This window comes from Camelus dromedarius, chromosome 7 (genome assembly GCF_036321535.1).
Source record: "Camelus dromedarius isolate mCamDro1 chromosome 7, mCamDro1.pat, whole genome shotgun sequence".
Taxonomy (NCBI): Eukaryota; Metazoa; Chordata; class Mammalia; order Artiodactyla; family Camelidae; genus Camelus; species Camelus dromedarius.
In genome coordinates, this window is record NC_087442.1 from 18,524,854 (window position 1) to 18,541,566 (window position 16,713).

The 16,713-nt window shown below is 53.1% G+C and overlaps 1 protein-coding gene across 4 annotated transcripts in view; it reads left to right on the forward strand.

The window, feature by feature from the left end:
- The window catches only part of PLXNA4 (plexin A4), a 565,291-nt gene that overhangs the window by 493,146 nt on the left and 55,432 nt on the right, over positions 1 to 16,713 (forward strand). For all 4 annotated transcript variants that reach the window (XM_031455378.2, XM_064487352.1, XM_064487353.1 and 1 more), the window contains 5 exons: positions 236 to 426; positions 4,358 to 4,509; positions 7,371 to 7,488; positions 13,022 to 13,158; positions 14,240 to 14,404. In XM_031455378.2, the coding sequence (XP_031311238.2) occupies positions 236 to 426; positions 4,358 to 4,509; positions 7,371 to 7,488; positions 13,022 to 13,158; positions 14,240 to 14,404 (763 nt within the window). The remainder of the gene's footprint in view (positions 1 to 235; positions 427 to 4,357; positions 4,510 to 7,370; positions 7,489 to 13,021; positions 13,159 to 14,239; positions 14,405 to 16,713) is intronic.

A 16,713-nucleotide genomic window follows, 5' to 3' on the forward strand; every position in this document is an offset into this window, starting at 1 on the left:
CTCAGCATGGGTGGGTGAGCAGGACTGGCTGGAAGAAGGGCCCCTGAGACTGGGGGGGACTCCACCTCCCAGCCATGTTCCCCTGCTCAGGCCTTCTCTGTATCCAAAGGGCTGAGAGGACACAGCTGCCCTGTGTCCCATCATCTGAGGCTGGGACTGCGCTCCTGGTCCACCTCCCGGGCCCCTCCCAGCCCCCTGCACACACCCCCAAGTACCACTTGCCCTCTGCCCGCAGTTCACCTCTATAAGTGCGGCGCCATGCGCGAGAGCTGCGGGCTGTGCCTCAAGGCGGACCCAGACTTCGAGTGCGGCTGGTGCCAGGGCCAGGGCCAGTGCACGCTGCGGCAGCACTGCCCCATCCACGAGACCCAGTGGCTGGAGCTGTCGGGCGCCAACAGCAAGTGCACAAACCCCCGCATCACAGAGGTGAGCCATGGTCCGCTGGGCCCGCTCTGGGCTGCTGAGCCCTGCCCTGCCATTGGCTGGGTCCCCAAAGCCATGCCTGGCATGGTATCCGTCACCCCAGTGATCACCAGGTTCCCTGGCTGGTTGCGGGCATCCTTGTTTTCTTGCAAATGCACAGAAGCTGTAGGCTTGGTTCAGAGACCCTTCCCTTATCAAAGGAGGTCCAAAGCAGAGAGAGCTCAACTATCCTGCTGGAGTCTCTATGTGAGCTGTGTCGGAAAGGACTCGAAGTCTTCGACACCCCCCTTCTTGGTCTCCAAGTCTCCGTGACAAGGCCATAAAGCTTCGTCAGCGGCAGCCTCATTAAGCAGACAGCCCATGGGGGAGGCTGCGTGGGGGGCAAGGGCGCAGAGCCCGGCCCTGGAGGTGGGAAGCAGGTGGAAATGGAGAGGCCTCAGGACCCACACAAAGCAAGACCTGAGCTGTGAGATGGCAGAAACAGACCCGGAGCCCAGTTAGGGAGGACAGAGGGGACCCAGGAGCAAAGAGCAGTGATAGGGTGGGGCAGAACTAAACATGCAAATATTGGGGTCACAGAGAACAGCATTTTAATCCCCCTCCATTTGCGAATCCTAACTAACTATTGGGTCCCCTGGGGCTAAGTCATCGCTGTCTCCAGCCTCAGCCTCCTCACTTGTACAATGGGTCTGAGCATTCACCTCACAGGGGAGGCACAGGGAGTGTATGAACGAATACATACAAAATGCTTGGCTGCATGCCCAGCCCGAGGGCATCTCACCATTCTCTTCCTCCTCAAGGTCATCATCAACATGGTTAAAATCGTTGCTAAACCACACGTCTAAGCCCATCGCTGCCCTGGTGTCTTCGTCTCCCCACTTCGCACTCCTGGCAGAAAGCCTCCCCTTAGGGAGCCCCCACTGTGGCTGGAGCCCCTTGCTCCTCTCGTAAAATAAGGGAGAGACGTGCACGTCTCAGCAGCAGGACGCTGTCTGACACTTCTCACATGGTGGGGGCTCAGCGCCTCTTTGCCGCGGTTGATGCTGATGGTAATCATGGCTGGGGGGTGGGGGGGCAGAGGAAAGAAGAGGAGAAGGAAGCTCAGTCTGCCCGCACACAGTGAGGGGAGACGGCGTCCAGCTCCGCGCGGTTTCACGAACTCCTGCGTCTGGTGCCCTAACAATGGTGGGCACGGTTAGAGGCCGAACAGTTGTGTGGGGCTTCAGAGTCTGTGCGATACCCCCACAGCCCTCCCTTCATCTGGCCTCACAACAACCCTGTCCCAGGAATGAAGGGCCCCAGACCGGGGCCTGAAACAGCAGAAATGTCTTGTCTCTCGTTCCAGAGGCTAGAAGTAGAAAGCAAGGTGTCACAGGGTTGGTTCCTTCCAAGGGCAGGGAGGGAAGGGTCTGTTCCAGGCCGCTCTCCTTGGCTTGTCGGTAGCTATCTTCTTCCTTCCTTCCTCTGTGTCTCTTCACGTCCTCTTCCTGCCACATGTGTCTCTGTCCGAATCTCCCCTTTCTCTGAGGACACCAGCCACCTTGGATTAGGACCCACCTGAATGACCTCATTTTGACTTGATTATCTCTAGACAGACCCTTTCTCCAAAGATCACAGTTCTGAGGTTCTAGGGTTTACAGCTTTAACGTATGAGGTTAGAGGGAGACAGTTCCACCCACGATGCCCGCCACGGCCAGGATTATAACCCTTCCCCACATAAAAGACCACAGCTCAGATTTTCTCTAACCAAAGTGTAAATCAAATGGGCCCTGAAGGCCAGGTCTCTTGATTCCTGATTGATGGTCTCTGTTCTCTGCCACCACGGAGGCAAAGCAGCCCTGTGTTCCCCCGCACCTCCCCTCACGATTGATGCACACACACCAGGGATGTGTATGAGCAGGAAGGAGCCCTTGACTTGTGAGCGAAAAGCTCCCTCCAGCGAAGCAGCCTCTTGGGCTCGGCTCTCTAGATGTGCCCCGGTGTGACCCCTTTGCCCTCCCTGTTCCTGGTTTTCCAGACACTGGGAGCCTCATTTGGCCCTGACTTCAGTCTCCTGCATGGGCAGGAATCTCAACTGTGATTCTCAAACTGGGGAAAGGTACTTGTGCATTTCACCTACAGAATTATCCGGAGAAGGAAGGCAGGTGGGTGCCTCGGCCCCGCACCTGGGTGGAGCCCCCTTCCCTCCTTTCCTGCCGCCCCCCACCCTCAGAGCCCGTAGCAAGAAGCCATCCCCGGGGGCTGCCACGCAGGACTGCTAATGGTGTGTCTGGCAAAAACAGTAGGACTTGCTTTCTTCTTGGCCTGAGACCAAGAAAATCACAGGGAGGAGATTGGCAAATTAAACAAATCTCCCTGCAACGGAGGCTATTTACTGGCTCCATACTGGCATCGGCCCTCCAGGGGACCTGGGGAACCAAGGACTGGGCCAGAGATAAAACTCCTCTTTCAGGACGACAAGCCACGGCTGGAATATCATGCAGATGCTGCTGCCAGGTGCCAGCGGCACTTCGGGGACTGGCTGGGCAGGCATCTGGGAAGAGCAGGGACTCCCCCCACCCGCTCCCCCTCTGTCTGTCCGCCTCCCTCACACAGAAATGGGCCTGTGTCTCCAAAGAATCTGTTTTTTCACTGCTGTGGGAACCTGCATGTGCAAACCCTCACACTCACGCACGCTCACTCACAGACACGCATGCCTGCAAGTATGAGAAGCAGGAGGTATCTTGACTTTTGTAGGTGAACAGCCTCCCGGGCAAAGCTGTCACCCCTCCCCCATCCTTCACCCTCCCCCAAGGATAGAAGCCCCAGGTGTAACCCTTCGTGGGGGGGTGGTGAGAGTAGAAAATATTAAGAGCTGACCTATCTGGCTTCTCCGATTGTGATGCCATTGACACTGGCCAAGATCCAGGGGCTGGTGTTCAGAGGCACCAGGAATAGGAGATGGGCCGTCCTCTGGTCTGTCAAATGCCAGGGGAGACTGGCACAGAATGTCATGTGCCACCAAGGTCACTACTGTAGGAGGTTATAATTAGATGCTGTGAACTGTATGGAGCCCCCACCTCAAAGCAGGATTCAAAGTGGTTGAATCCTAACATTCCAATCATGAGTTTGTAACATCAGCAATGACGTCTTAGGAGGGAAAGCCAGGCGTTCTGGCCAAGTGTATGAGGGTAAAGTCTAAATTAAACCCATCTCCTTAGAAACCAAGCCAAACAATGAAGGCAGAGGGGCTGTGACAAATGCTCTTTCTAACTCCAGGCAGATGCTTGAGATAGCTGGGGTTTTCAATACCATTATAACTCAAGAAATAAACACGATGCTGTCGCTGAAAAGTCCACACGGAGAAGTGAAACACCACCATCCCTGCTCTCAGAGACTCAGTTCCAGAAGAGGAGGGGTCAGGGTGGCAGGATGGGGAATCAGATACAAATGTTACCGTGAAAAGAACACAAAGAAGGCGTCCAGGAATTTCAGTGGAGAGAGACGGAGAGAACATCTGGTGATGGGGAAGTGACTTTTGACAAGGATCTTGAACGACGGATGGACGCCATCCTCTGGAGGGCTGTAGGTGGAGAGGAGCCTTGTTCATTTTCTTTGAGAGTGGAACCAACACAAGCAAACGCTGGCAGGCTTTAATCCCAGTTTTCTATGAATCACCCAGTAGCATTGTAGATCACATTCTATCTCTTCTTCTGTGAAATGGGAAAAGGAGCAAGGGACTTTGAACCTTGCTCCTAAAACCACACACAATCACAGACTATTCTACCAGAAGCTCCTGTCCATTGACAGTCCCAGACCTGGGTGCCCTCGTGGACTTGGACTCAACTCAGGGAATGAGGTGGAGAGAGGGACGAGCCAACAGCCTCTCCTTGCCCCATCAGCAGGTGGGTGATGACTATATCTTGTGTCTGATTACTGGGCTTCCTCCTTCCAGATAATCCCAGTGACAGGCCCCCGGGAAGGGGGCACCAAGGTCACCATCCGAGGGGAGAACCTGGGCCTGGAATTCCGGGACATTGCCTCCCATGTCAAGGTGGCCGGCGTGGAGTGCAGCCCTTTGGTGGATGGCTACATCCCTGCGGAACAGTAAGTGGAAGCCATCTGAGACATGGGGAGGTGCAGGTCCATAAAAATAGATGACTGATACTGACTTTTCTTCCCGGATCAACAACAGACGGTCTTAAAGCTGGTGGACAGAAAAGGAGAATGCTCCTAATGTTCTAGAGTGTGGTGGGACGCCATAATTCCCCAGCGCTGCACTAGCCAGCTGCTGTATCTGGGGAGGTGCAGAATGGGGAAGCGGAGATGGCTGGGAGAGAAGGGGAAAGTGATTGTTACCTTCTTGGGATGTGAGGTGTATAGGAATGAGACGAAGCAAAATTAAAATCTGCAGAAGTGTGAGTTCAGTCCCTGACCCCAACTCCCTCCACTGTCCCTAACTCTCTACTCATGTCCTCCCCCTATTACAAAAGAAGCTGACCCTGTGCCACTCTCCATGGAGACTGAAAATGAACCTCCACACCCACTCTCAGGCCTGTGAGGACTCAGATTGTTTTTGTCCCTGACAAGTCTGCTGGTCCACTGAGAGGGCCACTCAACAAGTGACCTTGACCTCTAACCTACCTGGCAGGGGAGGTTTGCAAGTCATGTATCGCCTTATAAATAAGTAAATACAATTTTCCAGCCCAGCAAACACAAGCATAAAATGTTCACCGGCACGAGAGAATCGATACCATGTGCCTCTCTGCTGCCCCTCCCAGAGTGAAACCTTGCCACTTGTCCCTGTGTGCATAACTTATTGACTCTTTGCAAGGTCTCGTGTAGGTAGGTGAGTGCAGTTTACACTTGTGCTGGCTACGTCTTGCCTGAATTTCATGATTCTGGAACCATCAGTCCTGCCATTGTCAATTCTTCCTGATTTCCATCCAGATCTTCCTAAGGTACTCATAGTAGATCAGATGACTGACAGCTTCAGGCTTGGTAGGACGTATCCTGGTCCAGCATCACTTATTTACCTAAAGATCCTTCTGTGGCTCCTTCAACTTTCTGAGTCCTTCCTAGAGCAAAGCCAGAGCAGGCTGCTACTGATATATTGTGATTTGGAGAACTTTAAAATGCCCTGCTCTGGACTTGCATAGCCAGATAGAAAAAATATTAGAAAGCCACATGATTGAAATATTGTGGTACTAGTTTGATCAGTGGAATAAGAACACCCAGAAAAAGAATCCTGATACAGGAAAATTTAATATGTGATAAAGGTGACATTTCAAATCAGCGAGGAAAGAAAAGCTCATTCAGTAAGCGGTACAATTTCACTCCCTGGGAAAAGCACCGTATCAGACCCTTACTTCACATTATACACCAAAATAAATTCCAGATGGATTAAAGAATTAAGGGGAAAAAATGAAACTGTGAAAGGATTAGAAGAAAATGCAGGTGAGAATTTATTTGATTTCAAGAAAGAGATGGTGATCTAGGTATAACTGCAAAAGAAAAAATTATAAAGGAAAAGATTAGGAGATGTAAGTCCGTAAGACTTAAAACTTGTGCAACAAAAATTGTATGTAAAGTGAAAATATGAATGAGAAACTGAAAATATGGTTCTGCCTTTTTACAGTGTGCTTTTTCTTAACATTGATAAAGGGTTCTACAGATAAAAGACAGACATCACAAAATGAGCAAAGAGCATCAATGTGCAGTTCACAAGGCAGACAAAGAACCAAAGTCATACATAAAAAAAATGTTTAGCATCAGTAGTAACCAGCGAAATGCAAATCAAAGTTATGGGGAACAAATTTTAAAAGTTAATGCCCAGTGCAGATGAGAGGCATTAAGAAACAGCACGTTCATACATTCCCATTGGGAGGGTACATTGGGACGACCTTTCTGGAAGGCAATTTGGAAATGTAGGAACAATGGGTGGTTAAGTTCCATTTTATTTTTTGAGTCACGTGTATGTTTCTGTGCGTATATATGTTTGTATATAATTGTATGTGCATAAATGTTATATATAACATTTATGTTTATGTGTGTCCATAGTATGAGACATAAATATATACACCGTGTGTGTATATGTGCAAATATATATATTTGGGCAAGTTGCCTAACTTTTTTGTGCCTGTTTCTTCACTTGTAAAGTGGAGATTTTATATATGTAGTATATTTGTACATATTATAAATATATGTTTTATATATATAATATATTTGCATAGGTCTAGAGAGAGATCTGCAAGGATTTATACATCAAACATTTGAGAGAGATTAGGAGTGAAGAAAGGGACATTTACTCTTTACTGTCACACTTCTGTACTGTCTCATTTTCAAAGGACATGAACAAATTTTTTAAGTGAAACAATAAAAATGTTTTAAAAGGGAAACATTTACAACCCTCCCCTTCGCCCCAGCGTGGATATCTGCCTCCTCCCCTGCCAGGCCCCCAGCTGGGCTGGGGGCAGGAAGCCCTTCCTGAGGCAGTCCATTCCTTGGGAGCAAAGAGCTCCTAGGTGAGGGCCTGAACCCTTAGGTTTGCTCCAAGGTCCCTATCTGATGGCTGTGTACCCTTGGGTAAGTCACTTTACCTCTCTGCGCCCAGCCAACTGTATTCCCTAAGCTGTTTGGCTGAAGCATTCCCTGCACTCTAATTCACAGCTGAGTGTACAGTTTATGAATTAGGGACTGAGTGTCCAGGGTCAGAACATACAGGCCCTCCCAGAGGCACCCCCTGTTATGGAGGGCCTTCAAGGAGACCCCATAGGTCTCATATCCTGAGAACCAGGGAGGGGCCCTCACACTGAGAAATGGAGTAACTTTCACCTCCTCCTCCCCTGCCCATCCTTGAGATTGTTCTGCAGAGAAGGAGGCTGGGGTAGGTGTGGGGCCCCAGGGTCACTGCAGGGAGGCCTGTGACCCTCCTGTGACCCATAGGGTCTGTCCTCTCCTCTCTGCAGGATCGTGTGTGAGATGGGGGAGGCCAAGCCCAGCCAGCACGCCGGCTTCGTGGAGATCTGCGTGGCCGTGTGTCGGCCCGAGTTCATGGCCCGGTCCTCGCAGCTCTATTACTTCATGGTGAGTCCTGGCCACGTGCAGGGCACAGACCTCTTTACCATGATAGCTGGGCCCTTCTAGACTTCTGTGGACAAGCCCAGGCCAAGGTCAAGGGAGCCCCGTCTTGAGAGCACAGCCTTGGACGTCTGGAAGCCCTGGATGCAAATCCTGACTGTGCTGTGCCTGGGCTGTGGCTCCAGGGAAGTTGCTTTGACTCTTGGGCCCCAGTGTCCCCTTCTGGCTGAGTGTCAGTGTGACACGGTGGGTGGGCGTGTGGGCTGTGCTTTGGGACTCCTGGGATGTGAGCCCTGGCTCTGCCACTTATTAACTGGGTGAACTTGGGCAAGTTGTTACCCTTTCTGTGCCTCAGCGTCTCCATTTGTAAAATGAGGATGATGGTAGTAGCGTCTACCCACGGTGTTGTTGTGAAAATTAGATAAAATAGAGTTATCACTTCTAGGATCACTGCCTTTATGGTTTCTATGATGCCACCATGACAACTGTGCCCTGCTCTTTCCCTGTGCACTGGCACCCCACCATTTAGATACCACCTTCCCCAGTCAACATCATCCTATCCATGACCCCCTTAACCCCACCAGTTTACCCATATCTCATCTGCACCCACACTCCCCCTTCCTCTGCCCACCCCCTCCCACCCCAACACCCTTCACCACACCTCCCTCCCCATCCCTTGCCTCTCTGCAGATCTCACCCCTACCCTCACTTTCCCTCCAGCCTGGACCCTCACTGGCCCCCAGCAAAGGATGCCTGGCTGGCTCCCAGCAGCCCCTGGGGAGGGGTTCTGCGGGCAGAGGATCTCAGAACCTCTCCACCTTGTGACACAGGGATGCTGGAGACATGAGCACGTCCCCTGCCACACACACCACCTCATTTCCAAAAATGTTTTACCATCCAGTTAACGTCTGAGGTTAATGACAGATGTGATGGGACCATCTCCTCATGATTCTGGGCTGTTTTTGGAAGCTGGAAGCCTGAAGTGATGGATTTTATGCCTGGACATCAAATGCCCTGGAATATGTCACGGGAGCTCATTTTTCCTTCTTTCCTTCTTCTCTTCCTCCCTCTTCTTTCATCTGCCTGCCTCCCCTTTTTTTTCCCTTCTCCCTTCAACCAATAACCACGTGTCACCGTGGACTACCTCTCACTAGCTTATTTGATAAATACTTGCTTCATTGGTTGAATTTTATAATATAATTTGATGGGCCTGGATGCAGGTGTTATGGTGATGAATCAGACCCCACTGAGCCCCTCCCTCAGGAGGCCCACAGTCTGGAAGGGAAGATGGAGGAGTGGCACGCGACGTGGCCGTGGTGGGGTGAACCTCAGAGGAACGCACATCAGAATGTGCCCCTTCCTGCCTGGGTCCTGACCTCTCGGCTCCTCCCGCTCTGCTCTTTGAAAACCCCCGACCTTGTAAACACAGCTGGCTGTCGCTGAACACACAGGAGCTCACACAGAAAAACACACTCATGTCTTGGATTTAGTGGATGTGTAGTTTTACCTATTTGGTTAGGATTTGTACCCTACCTTCTTCTGAAAGGGTTTGAGAGAATTTCCAAGTTAAACCCAATACACCTTAAGACAATTAGTGTTAAGTGTAGATATTCTGCATAGAGTTTATTGTATATTATATATTTATCTCTATATGTTTATATCTATTTCCGTATACATTGTTATTCCAGCAGTTGAGACAATAAGAGAGGGGAGAGAGACTGAGACGGAGAAGCAGGGACAGGCTCCCCAAGGGTTTGAGAGGCGTGGCGTGGTGCGCTCACACCGGGCGTGGAATCTGGCTCTGAAAGTGCCTGGCAGCTGTGAAGGCAGGGAGGACACCGCTGCGTGGCCAAAGCAAGCGCTGGCCTTCCTTGGCCAGTCAACCGCCTGCAACAGTTTTATCCTGTGGTCTCCCAGCGGTGACAGGCGGATGGCGCTGGGAACAGCCGCTACCTCATTAAACTAATGTTCTGTTCCCTTTGGGCCTCCGCTGTCTCTGTTTGTCTACAGCCAGGTTTCTCACCTTTGCCACCAACTCAAAGGCCACTGCCCCTGGAGGTCTGGCCATCGCCTCCCATGATCCAGCCAAGCTGGCAGCTCCCGCAAACAGTGCATCCCCCTTCCTTGAGCATTTCTGTCAGTGGCCTGTCACCTGGGCCCACAATCTTGGTGGGCTGTGACTTGGCTTTTCCTAATTCCTGATGTCAGTCCCTCCATCACCATGTCCTGGAAGCTTAGCTTTCCTGTCCCCATTGCTACTGTAGTGGCCTCCTGAAACCCATGCCTTTGGTCTGAACCTGTTCGAATCCAGCCACACCGTGGGATACGACTTTCATCATGTCAGCCCCCAGCTCAGGAAGAGCCCAGGACGCCCACGGCCTCTAGACCTTATCCAAGTTCCTCGGTCTGGCCTGCCCTGCTCCCCGAGTCCTTTCTCAAGCCTTCGAGTGGCCTGACTCCCTTCCCCTCTCTAGCTCTTTCCCCACATTGCCCCAAGCCCTCCCCTCCTCATTCTTCCCCACCCAGCTCATGACCCACTCCTCAGCCTTCCCTGTCCCCACCTCCCACAGCGCCGTGGTGGCCCCGCTCATGCTCCTTGGGATCCCATGGTGTCTGCCCCCAGTGGCACTCTGTGTTGCCTCCTGGTGCCCCTGCTCCTCTGTCAGACCAGTAAGTCTTTGGAGATAAAGCCCAGGTTATTTCTTTGCCAGCCCCTGCAGTGTGGGGGCACTTCTGAACCTCCTTACCCACTGGGATCTCCTGGGGGGCTTTAAACAAGATGCTCTGTCCCCAAACCACCCCCCACCAAAAGCTAAATCCCACTCTACAGGTGGTGCACAAAGCTCCCCGGCCAATTCAGCTGCAGCCTGGGCTGCCCAGGAGTAACAGTGTCTGCTGAGCAGAGACCACGTGCCTGGGGTTGACTTCTCACAGCGCATCTGCGTGGTAGACACTCGAAAGCCCTTTCTGCTCTCAGGGAAGGGCAGTCTAGCCTGCATGACTGTGTCTACCCGGGAGCAGAATGTGGTTGGATGTAGGGTATTAACGGAAGGCTTCATGGAAGGAGCCAGAAGGAAAGGCAGGATCTGTTTAAGACAGAATACACTTTTCCATATGGATTCTGAGTGGCAGGAGGCTGTTCCTGGCACAAGGTGTGCCGTGGAAGGGCACCAGAAGACGGGAGCAGAAGGGAGAAGAGAGAAGGAGGTTGATGGGAGGAGGAGAGACTGGAGCGGACGGGCAGGAAAGATGCGAGTTGTCCCCACAAGGGAAAAATGCTTTGGTCTGATGGGTCCTTGGGACCCAGACTTGTGTCACTTTTCTATTTGAGGGACTGTCCTGGTGATCCATGTCCACTTGGGAAGACTTTCAAGGAGGAGGAATGGTGCCAGGGACCCCAGTCTCCTGCTCAGACCCCAGTTTGTATTGAAGGGCCTGGTCATTGAGCCCCCCTCACGTAACAGAACTCCTAGAGGTTCAGGGCAGGAATGAGGGGCAGAGGAGGCAGGAAGGACAGAAAGCCTCTCTCTCACCACCCCCTCCCCAGAACCTCAGAGCCTGCACTGCCTCCCCGCTCTGCTGGCCTGCTTGCAAGTGAAACTCTCGGGGTCCCCGCAGAAGTCCCTGGCTCCTCTGGGGACTCGGGCATATTGGGCAGCCCCTTTTCAGGGGTGCCTCTCAGGGCCTGGGATGCTGGGGAGCCCCTCCCGGTGCCGAGGTTGGGGCAGGTTTGGTTCTGCCTCAGTTTCCCTCCACAAATCAGGCCAGACACTGATGTGTGAGTTTCTGACCCAAAACCCAGACGCCAATGCCAGTAGACCTAGATCAGCACTCTTGGTCTTGTCATCAGTTCTGTCCCTAGGGATCTCTGTGGAGGGAACGATTTTCCTTCCCCTCCGCCTCCATCCAGGGAGCCTAGGGAAGGGGTGGCAAATAATGCAGAATGTGATTTCCCGGGCAGACCCACTGAGAAGTACTTATGAAGCAAGCCTTGAATAATTAATAGTTTCTCACAACTTTAAAATATGTCTCCATATCCTCCTCTCCCCACCCCCGGAATAACTGGGCACCCAGCTGGCCCCACACAGGAGTGCCACTGCAGAGCCGGCAGGATTCCTCACTTCTCCCCCTCCTATGACCCCTACTCCCAGGCTGCCAGGGTGCCGGTTCTCCTTTTCCCGTTGCCCCCACACTATCTGCGTTTCTTAACGTCCCTGGTTTTGACTGTGTGTCTAGGACCACCTTGCCTCCTAGCCCCTGTGCAAACACACTGTTTCCCTTTCCTCTCCGGGGAGGTCAGCAGGACCCAGGTGTGAAAGCTCTCCCTCTACAGACAGTGGGGCAATGGCACCGTTTGTGGGAAATGAGAACCTGAGAACCGCCTAGGCGAGAACACCTTTTTGATTCTCTTGATCGGAGAGGGTCGGTGACTTGTGCCGAGTCACACAGGCGGTCTAGGCAAAGCCGAGAAGAGAAGGCTCTTTCAGTCTCATCCCACCCTCGCACGGGTCTCTGGTTGAGCCAGTAGCAGAGCCAAGATAAGCCGTTCTTCAGCTTGGTGGGTGCCACGGGGCTGCCAGGCCCGGGATCCTCAGGGACCCGGTGGGTGGGCCCCGCGAGCACGCCTGCGCGGGGCTGATGCCGGGTGCGTTTCCCAGTGTGCCCTCGAGTGTGCCCTTGTGTGGGAACCCGGGCGCCAGCGTGCCAGGCCGCCAGGCTGCGGCCTCCCTGGGGCTCTTCTCCTCCCCTAATGTTATCGATCGAGGCCTCTCCGAGGGGAGGTGGGCTGCCCGCTCCCAGGAGCTGAGTGGGTTCAACTTTGGTGCAGAATTCTTTAAGGGAGTAGAGGAGAGAGAAATCTTCATTTAAATGCAGATACAGGCTTCACACCTGGGACTGAGGAAAGTTTTTTCCATTAAAATGCTAATGAAAGAACAAACTGCGACTCCAAATCCTCAGCTCAGTGGTCCTCCCCCCTCTCCACTCCCATCCCCAGTCTGACTCCTCACTCAGCACACTGACCCTTCTTCACGTCTCCTCCTGGGTTTCCGTGGGGCCCACACGTCCCATTACTCTGGCCGCTGGGTGCTTTGGGCAGCTCTCTGGAGAGGCCTGTGGAACGGGCAACTCACCTTCTTGAAAGCAGCCTGCGCTGGAGACAGGAGAGGTATCGGAGAACTCCAGCTCTGGAGTCAGATCTCAGGCCACTTTTTCGCTGTGTGACCTTGGCAACATTAGTTAACATCTCTGAATCTTGCCTGTAAGATGGGTAATAATACTTACCTTGTAGACTTGGTTGGGCAATTAAAATACAGATGAAGAGATAAAGCCTGCCACTTACAAAGTCAGTACATAGGAGCTACTATTATTAGGACTGTTATTAGTATAGAGGTGCAAACACTCGCCTGTCCACACGGTAAACTGCGCCTGCTCTCTGCGAGGCCGCCATGACTAAGGATTCCAGAAGGCAGCTCCAAGAGCCGGCTGCTGCCTCTGGCCGGCCCAGACGCCTCCTCAGGCCAGATCCTTTCCTACACAGACGCTGACTCTCTTGGACCTGAAGCCCAGCCGGGGACCCATGTCCGGGGGCACCCAGGTGACTATCACAGGCACCAACCTGAACGCAGGCAGCAACGTGGTGGTGATGTTCGGGAAGCAGCCCTGCCTCTTCCACAGGTAACTCACCTGAGGCCAGGCTCCAGGGTTCCCAGGCAGCAGACTTCCTGACTAACCTTTTAGCAGTACTTCCTTCTCCCTGAGAAAGTGGCCATCCTCTTTGGGAGAGGACTTTATGGGCGCACTTCGCTGTGGATGTTTTGGCCTAGGAGACCTGCCAGTTACCCCCTCCCTGGGTGGTCCCCGCCTACTGTTGCCCGCCTTTTGTTGGTGCCCCCATACCACCCCCTGTGCAGAACCCTAGGGTCCCACAGGACACAGTTTGGAACCTAGGGCCCCTCCCCACCGGGTTAGCTCCTCACCAGCAGCCGCGGAGCCAGCTGGACTGCTGAGTGCTGGCCGAGGTTGAACCTCCACGGGCAGCCGACTTTCCCTCCCCTGGTTCACCATCCAGTCCCAGAAGGGCTCACCCGCCCTGAGCCAGGAACCGGGATGAGTTGGTGGGAGGTTAGGAGGGAGGCAGCAGGTGCATCTAAAGCAGGACTAGAGATGTGGTAGGGGACCGTGAGCAGGCGTGAGTTTCTGCCGAGAGAGGTTTTCCCCGGGAGAGAGCTATGCTGAGGGCGGTGATAGCTCTGAAGTCGGGCCAGGCCAGGCTTTGCGTGAGTAGTCAAGAGAAGATTGTTCTGACGCTCGGTGCAACAGTAAGGAAGAGTTTGCTCAGAACTGTTGCAGTAGGTGTCAAGACTACCGCAGTGGAGAAATAGGTCGGGCTTGACTCCAAATACAGCAGACAGCTGGGGATTTATAGCCAGGGAGCGGAGCGAGGGAGGCAGTGGATGGAAAATTACTAAGAGAAAACAAGGTTAGGAGGATTCTTGCCAAATCCACTTAACAGGACTCTTGCTGAAGGCAGGTCCTGGTGATCAGATACCAAGGGTGAGGAATAAGGAATTGATCAAATATCAAGGGTACTCAGATATTGGTGTGTGGGGAGGTGGTTCTTGATAAACTGAGTTAGCAGGATTCTTGCTAAAAATGGGGCCTGACGAACAGGAGGGAGGGGTGTGAGAGGGCCCTGACCCAGGACTACAGTCCCCCCCACACCCAGGAGCCCAGCCTCTGCCTTCCCTCCCTCTAGGCGCTCTCCGTCCTACATCATCTGCAACACCACATCCTCCGATGAGGTGCTGGAGAGGAAGGTGACAGTGCAGGTGGACAGAGCCAAGATCCACCAGGACCTGTTCTTCCAGTACGTGGAGGACCCCACCATCTTGCGGATCGAGCCTGAGTGGAGCATCGTCAGGTAGGGACTGCCCCGACCTTGGGTTTCCTTCCTCAGCTGTCAGAAGCCAAGGAGAGCTCAGGGGCCCAGTCCTGCTGTGGGGACTGATGAACCAGGGGTGGTTCTGAGCACCCCTCAATCAAACCTTCTTGCTGGGGCTCCCTCTTTCCACTGAGAGCACCTCTGAGCAGGACCCGGCCCTGGAGGCCAAGCTCCAACCAGCTGACAGCCCCCGACCTGAGGACTGGAGGGCACACTGGGAGGCTGGGAGGGGCTGCAGAGGGCATCCTGATGGCAAGGCCCCTGGTGATCATTGGGAAACCGCTGTATCAGGGGCAGAGAAGGGAATGGAACAAAGACTTGGGGTCAGGAGGAGTGGGTGCAGCCCAGCTCCACTGCTTAGCAGCCAAGCAACCCCCCTGGGACCAGGGTTTCTCATCAGTCAACTCCCTTACCAGACACTGAGAGGACTGAGTGAGGTGCAAATACCCAGTGCAGCGCCTGGCTCGCCTCCCACCTTCCCCTCACTCCCGCCCAGTCCCCAGCCCTCCCCACTATCTGCTTCAGCTCCGGAGGACATCTGGGGTCAGGAGAGGGGGCAGAGCATGAAGATGTGGTCTCCACAAGCTAAGACAGGAGTTAGTGATCAGTCCAGTCCAGAGAACAACCTTTTAAACCAGGGTCAGCAGATTCTAGTCCCGGGGAGCCAAATCTGGCTGTCTGCCTGCTTTTATAAATAAAGTTTTATTGGAACACAGCCATGCTCATTTGTATATGTTTTGTCTCTAGCTGCTTTCTCACCACAGCAGTAATTGCAGCCGACCATATGGCTCAAGAAACCTAAAATATTTACTCTCTGGCCCTTTACAGAAAGAGTTTGCCACCTGGCCTTACACCCAAACATAAGGCAGCCTTTGAGAGATGTGACCTGGTCGTCCTCAGCAGTTACTCTCTTATAAGCTTTAGCCACAATCTGAAAGTAGATAAATACAAGGCACAGAGAGGGGCAAAGAGCCTATAAAAGCTGTTCTAGGATTTGCCCACAGGGCCTGGTGAGTCCAAGAAGTTGGCATGGCCCCCTGTTCTTAGACAAACTCTGTGACTCCCGAAGGCCTTCACAGCCTGGTTTGATTCACTTCTTCCTCGTGGCACTGTCAGAGAACTAGCGGCGTTGTCCTTCCTGGCACTCAGCAGCCACCCCCAGTGACGCTCACACCAAGAAGGAAGGCTGGAGGCATGTTCTGAGTTGGCTGGGGCTCCAGGCATGTCAGAGTCTAAGACGGGGTGGGGCTCTGCAGAACACATGGCTTTATGCTGCTCACAGCAGCCTGGGTTTCTAGGGAACGGTGATGGGGCATTCGATAAATGTATGTTAAATTGATGATTGAGAAGATCGCAAGATGGCTCAACACCAGCAGCTCACTGGCCAATGCTGCCAGGGGCGGAGAGCCTCTCTGGGTTTCACAGAACTCTCCCTGCATGTGCGTGTGTGTGGGTGAGTGCGTGTGTGCTTCAGAAGGGGCGGGGGAGGGCAAGAGGAAGGGAAGGCAGTAATGAAGTATAAAGACGCGCAGATGGATAGAGGGGTAGAAATGAATGTGGGTGTCAGGGACTCTACCCACCAAGCTTTTAACCACTTAGTTGTTTAGATGGTCAGATTCTTCTCAAAGATACTCCCTTAATTGTAGATAAAGTGATTTGTCACTTTCCTTTGAGTAGCCTCCAAGGAAGATAGCCTACATCCCATGCCAGTTTCTCAGTGGCCCTGAAGATAGGATAGTGGGGTCCAGGGTTCCACTGAAAAGCTACCCAAAGGTGAATCTCCTAATTGCCCAGATCAGCAGTCCTCTGACTGACACCCCGGGGTCGGGGGTCCCGGAGCATTTCCTGTTTGCATTCTTAGAGGAGGTTTCTGGGTGTCTGGTCCTCCGCCTGTCCCAAGTCTCAGCCGACTGAAGCCTCTAGGGTGGAAATTTCTAGCATGATTGTCCTGGGAGAGGAGGCTGTGCTCAGACTTTGGAGGACAGTCTGGAGTGAGGCTTCCATAAGGCCAAGGCCAATATGAAAAAAATTCCCTGAGACTGGTGAGGGCGGGGAGGGAGACCCCAGGGGGCTGCAGAGAAGCAGCTGGCTGAGGTCAGGAGGCCTGGGGGGCCAAGAGGACCATGCTGCCAGCCCAGCCTCCACAGGGTGTCCACTCGCCGAATGAGCTTAGCGCAGGACGGCCACCGACATCTGGCCATCACTGTCTTCCCCTTGGCTGCTGAGAGCTCATCCTTATTATTATGCAGTCAGCTTGTCATCGTCCTTGTCCTGGGAACATTATCATG